The following is a 6,063-nucleotide window of genomic DNA, read 5'->3' as shown; positions in this document are numbered from 1 at the left end:
CCCCCCCATTTTTCTTTTCTTCAACAGTCACAGTAGAAAGTTTTCAAAAGAGACTTCAGAAGTTTTTGCCTTCACGGGCATCAGATGCACTGACCAAGACAGGAAACTAGGATTAAGTTAATCCCATCATCTACTGGAAACTTCCTCTTCTGCAACTACTGAAAGCCATGGCATTAGTTCACTCTTCTACACAGTCATATGAACTTACCCTAAATAGTATGAGACTCGTGCTGCCACCTGTACAATCTTGCTACTGGCTCATAAATTTTGAGGTAGAACATATGATTATGAAAATCTAAACACTAGCTGTGTCTACAGAACCCCACCTAGTAATTCTTATATCAAACTAATAAAGTCTATTTTAAGTTAGAAGAATTCTCCTTAATGATACTGCATTTCACATGGGTGTAAAATACTTTTACATTGGCAAGGAAAACAATGGAACGTTAAGACAAAATCAACTTCTAAGAACTCAGCAAAGCAATTTACTAATTTTGCACCGATCTTGGATTATTAATAATCCAGTCAGACTGCTCTTGAGTTATGAGATACATTATTCCAAGGAAAAAAAACCCACTCCAATATCTTGTTTCCTTGGTGCTTGCTAAGTGTATCAAGATCCACAGATGTATGAAACATCTTTTTATGATACTGTGGATAAGGTGAAGCGCAACAATCACTTTTTCTACCTCTAAATGCCCTTTCTTAAAGGCTACTGGAACTCTGCAAGCCCAAGTATTAAGTATAAGAATGACTTGAAGCCTGGCTTCTAGGATATCCAAGTACAAGACAAGGTGATAGGCTTAAAATTTTTCTTTCCCCCAAAAGCATTTGGTTTCCCAGAATATGAAATTGTTTTCACTTTTAAAAAGAATGGAGCTTTGACTGAAGAATTATGCTTTTTGATTTAGTGGTTTTCATATGGGCTGTTAGAAAGTGGGACATTCTAAAATTTTTATCTTTGTTGTTTTATTTGGTATCATCATAAATTGAAAATTCATCATCTTAAGACACATGATGAAACATACATCATAAAACTTAGATACCCAGTACTCATCACAGAGAATCACAGAATCATATCTTCTGTCCTTAGCGCTGGAAAAATTTGTGCTAGACAGAACATCTAAAATGAAATTTTGGTAGAAAGGAAGAGCAATTTTTAAACATGATAACATTCTTACAAAATGTGTAATATTAAAGTTCAGAAAGAATATTCTCAATTGAAACTAAACAAGGTGAGGTAACAGTGAAGAAAGATCATTTCAGTGGTCAGAAGCACTAAGGCGTATTTTTTTAGGGGAGCAGATAATCTGTAAAGGCAATACACATAATGAAATCCCTCACAAAAGTTCTCTGTATTTTAGGTAGACAAAACAGAAGCAGGTGATGTTCTCCAAATACCTAAGATAAAATAAGAGAAGTCTTTCTCTTGAAGTTTTAGAAGAAAGAACAATTCAATCCTGAACTACTGACTAATGAAATCTAAACACAAGTCCGAGAGATTCCAATGCCAATGGAAGTAAAGAATTATGAACGTAGTTTTATTTTTAGTATGTAAAGGTAAAATTTAATTAGACTCTTATCTTTTAGAAAAAAGTAATACACATCTTAGGAGAGAGATTGAAGCACAGATGCCCATACCCCGATGAGTGACTTGTCCTTGTAAACATTTAGTCCCTGCTAAATTCCAGTATGCATTGTGTTGGAGCGGTTTAACGGTGCAGCTTTGGTTCATGAAACGGAGCAACCAGACTCACAAGGCTCCTCCTGGCCTCTTGTCATGTTCCAGCACACTCAAGGAAAGACACAGGAAAAACAAAAATCTCTGGTCTCTTTACACTTGTCTTACACCTAAACAAACTTTTCCCAAAATAATAAATCCATACATAGCTTATTTTCAGATCAGTTTATTTCCTTCCTCTTCAACCGGATGATGGCAATAACAGTTTATTCTCAGATGTGATGGAAATAGACTGTAATCTAGTAGAAGCAAGTTCATCTGTTGTTAAGGACAAGTAAGGCTGTAATAACCATCTGATCTAACCTCTGCCTAACACAGAGCATAGAACCTCACCAAATTCTTCTTTAAACTGTTCTCATCTCTTAGAAAGGGATGCCCTCTTGAGGTTGAAACACCAAATAATACAAAAGTCACTGAAAATACTGCAAAATTATTTCAGAAGCTATGTGGTTTTTAATGAGACAATTTATCCCTGTTGATCCACCTCATACATGTAATCATTAGCTTACAATAAATTGGTCTGCTACATGGACCATCCTTTCCCAAAGTTTTATTCCTTCCATTTGTATAAAGCTAAACAAGTAATACTTTAAAACTTCTTCATAAAAAGGTGGATGCTGATCATTGGAAGTATATTCTCAGCCTCTGGTGAGCTCAAATTTTTCAGTATTCTCCAAATAATGTTATGAGAACAGAGGATGGTGAATTCTGGCTTTCCATCCAGTCTCTCAGCTAAGCACCCTAAGCAGCACTTTTACATCTTAACAGTAAAGTGAGAAAATTCCAGAGGGTGAAAAGTGGGGAAGGAGGAGAAGCAGCAACATTCACAGGGCTGAGACAAGCTACGCAGCCTACCATTTTCTAGTGATAATTGTTCCCTCAAAAGGGCAGGGCAGAAATCCAAGGTGCTACACCCATGTCTAGAAAACAAGATATGTGATTACTATGTAAAAGTCACTCTTTTCAGCACTGAAATTCTGAAGCCAAAACACTCTGTGCCCACACGGAAAACTTTTATAAATCCGTTTTAAAAAAAAGACACTAAACCACAAACCCCAAAATTAAGAGCAGTTCAAATACAAGTGATCATAACATGACCCCAGCTTAGAAGCAGAATAAGGCTCAAAGTACTGTGCTGCATTAAACACCAAGTAATGTTTTATCCTTAAAACATTAGAACATTTAATGCTTAAATGGTGGAAATAATTTTCTTCCAGTTGCTCAACAATGACTTTTATGTTCTCTCCTCATCAATTACTCGATTACCATTTTTAGTAAGTGCAGGGTATAAATTGCAAATTACTGCATGCCTTCAGCTTATTCTTAATTCAAGGCCCTCCCTGCCTCTACCAAGCATATTAAGAGAAAGCTCTGACTTCTCTTCAGAATAAGAGACCCTGCTCCTTAAAAAATCAACTAATGCAGACAAGCTCTCCTGCTCAGAATGTCCACTAGTGATGGGCTTTTCAATCTGCCCTATTAGAGGTTTCAAATGGAAACTCGTATTTTCCTGCCAATACACACATCTGTTTTCAGAGACTGCAATGCAAAAATTACTTTTGTGCTTATTTTGCATGGGTAAGCATGGGAATGTATCAAAAAGCATACGGGGGGAAAAAAAACAAACCCAGAACAACAAACCCCAAAGAAACAACCAAAACACAAAACCACTCTACTTTGTCAGTAAACAAAGTATGATAACCTAAAGAGATGGAGCTGATTTTATCCTTCTCTTTTCAGCTATGTTTTTCAGGAAATACACAATTTCCTGCTATCATGCAGGAGTAAGCTGGAACGACTTTCTGTACTTCAGTGACTCCTAATGAACACCAATGCTCTGCTGGTGAACCCTGGCATGCCTCAAACACTCTCTAGAATAGAGGCATCAGCTAAAGACGTGTAAAAATCCATTATGCCTTCCAAAGGCAGATAAATCTCACTTAATGCTTCAAGTAGAAGCTGTTTTAAATCCAAGAAAAGTCCCAAAAGCCACCCTTCCACAAGCATGAGGCACAGAGACAATCCATTAATGCCAAATCTATAACTGCTGACAAGAACCAGCCTTTAACCTGCTCATGTTGTCCTTGGTTATTCATAAGGGATCCTGCCAAACCACTGAGCCAATGCAACTAAATCCAAGAAGCACATTTGACTGTCAAGCTTCTGAAGAACAGCAGTTCTGGATTCAGCTTCCTACTTGGCAGTTCAACTAGGGCACCACTATCCAGAAACACAAAGTTGCCTTTATATAGTAACAATGATCAAAGCTGAAGAGTTATCTTATTTTAAAAGCACAAGTTTCTGTCACCAGGCAGAACACACAAAGACTAACTACATTCTGCAATATTTCTTTGAATTTCTAACTTGGTTTTCTGTGTTGACAGTGGGTCTGATAAAATCATGAAGGAACTGGGCTAGAACTTCTAATATAGTAGCAACTGAAAAAAGGGCTGGAAAAATTCAGTTTGACACAAAAATATTTCACTGTACAGTACTGAGAACAGACACAAAGATAAGCCCCTACTATGCCATAGTCTGGAGCTGTACTACTCGAGATAAGCAGAACAATCTGGTGAGTGTCCAAAAAAGCAATACCAAATGAAGAGATAGAGGGTTTGCTTCACCCTCCCAAAGTCATCTGTCTTGAGATAGAGTAACTACATGAGGTTTGGCAAATAGGGATAAGAGGGCCAATTTGATCTACAGCGTATTTGTATTATAAGGCCATTCAACTGGCTAGAAAGCATTTTTGCTGATATTTCCACTGTTGTGTCCTTCAGAATCATTCCAGAAATGAGCTACTTTCTCTTCACTGACATGGGAGGCTAGGAAGCAGCATCCAGGGAAATCCATCCAAGACTCCAGCTTAAACAGAGAAATAATGGCTCTCTAATAGAGAAAGAATGCAGCAGAGCTGTACTTCAAAATCCTCTTGCTTCTCCCAAGATTTCTTCTCTGCAACAAGTAAACTTGTAAACTTTTTTTATGAAGTTCACTGTACTGCTCCCATGCATTTAAAGTGATGGGGGCAGAAGTTACACAGGGAGAAAATATTAACAGAAATTGATAAGTAGTATCTGTTCCATTTTGTAGGAGTTTTCAGAAGTAGCTTTGGATTCCTTTAACACTGAATGCTCCTTTTCTCCTTTAGCCAATATGGACAGAACCACTTGCAGCAGTAATGTGTAACTGTTTGCTAGACATGCATTTCTTAAAATTTAACTAAAAGACCGACATGTTTAGCTACATTTACAGTTTACGAATTAGAGAACCAAAAATGCTGTTTGTATTATTTCATGCTGAACATCAGTAGCAAGCACATTTGAATAAGGTTAACATTGGTGTCATGCAGCACACAATAAACAGACAAACAATACTGGCTTATTATATTTTCTAAACAAAACCTGCTAGTTATACTTTTCTTACATTTCTCTCATTTGAAGTTACTTTCATGTCAGAAACTCGTCAAGTTAGACTCACCTTGTTGCGTGTTTTTACTTTCAATTTAGTCTTCTGTTTCCTTTTCAATTTTTTCTTGCTAAAAAGTTTCTTACTCCTGAAAAAGAGCAGAAAAGCCATGAGAACAAAAGAATCGAACTCCCTTCTTGTAACCCATGATAAACAGCAGCACCAGCAGAGCAAAAAAAATGTCAGGAGTCCTCTAGAATTTTTTTCTCCCAAGCAAAGGGAACCAACAAAGGCAGAACTTCAGAGTGTAAGTCATAATATAAAATTATGCTTTTGTAATACTCCAGTGCATTAAGGGCCTTTACTCTCATCATTTTCAGCAGAATGTATGCTAGCTAGGACAGGCAAAAATCCCTATATTTTAAACTGGTTTACCCTACTATTTCTTTTCCAAGTCCATCAGGGCCACACCAACACTAGATGCAAGATTTATTGATAATTCTCAGCAATATAACCTGTTAGCACAAAGCACATGTGTTTTGTGAAGCCTTTATCAGATAAAGATTCAAGCCTTCCAAGACAAAAAGGAAGCTTTAAAAATGTATCATTCGGCTAAAAGTTCAGTTGGTGGAAGAAATCGCAACTTTTCAACCAAGCTTTTCAAGTTTTTGTCTGGACTTTTCCCACCCTCAGCTTACAGACTTTTTGTTTCCATTCCTTTATGTTACAGCTCTGGCTAACACACACCCCTCTAATGCTCTTCTGCCCACACCTCATTCCTATCACATTTTCTTCTTCTCCATCTTACTACCCAGTTCAAAAAAAAAAAAAATAAAAATAAAGACCATACACAGACACAATGGGATGTTTTGTCACCATCACGGAGATTACTCTGTGTGAGGCATATGTTTTTT

General features: G+C 37.1%; 1 protein-coding gene across 1 annotated transcript in view; it reads right to left on the bottom strand.

Moving 5' to 3' along the window:
* MYCBP2 (MYC binding protein 2, E3 ubiquitin protein ligase) overlaps positions 1–5,297 on the bottom strand; it is a gene marked incomplete at both ends in the record, with an annotated part of 162,897 nt that extends 157,600 nt beyond the window's left edge. The window contains 1 exon segment of the mRNA XM_008943913.1: positions 5,222–5,297. Within this exon segment, the coding sequence (XP_008942161.1) occupies positions 5,222–5,297 (76 nt within the window).
* Positions 5,298–6,063: the final 766 nt, after the last annotated feature.

Source organism: Merops nubicus, unplaced genomic scaffold (assembly GCF_000691845.1).
Source record: "Merops nubicus isolate BGI_N331 unplaced genomic scaffold, ASM69184v1 scaffold15297, whole genome shotgun sequence".
Classification (NCBI taxonomy): domain Eukaryota; kingdom Metazoa; phylum Chordata; class Aves; order Coraciiformes; family Meropidae; genus Merops; species Merops nubicus.
The sequence above is the reverse complement of the archived record's forward strand: the minus strand, read 5'-3'. Positions and strand labels throughout refer to the sequence as shown.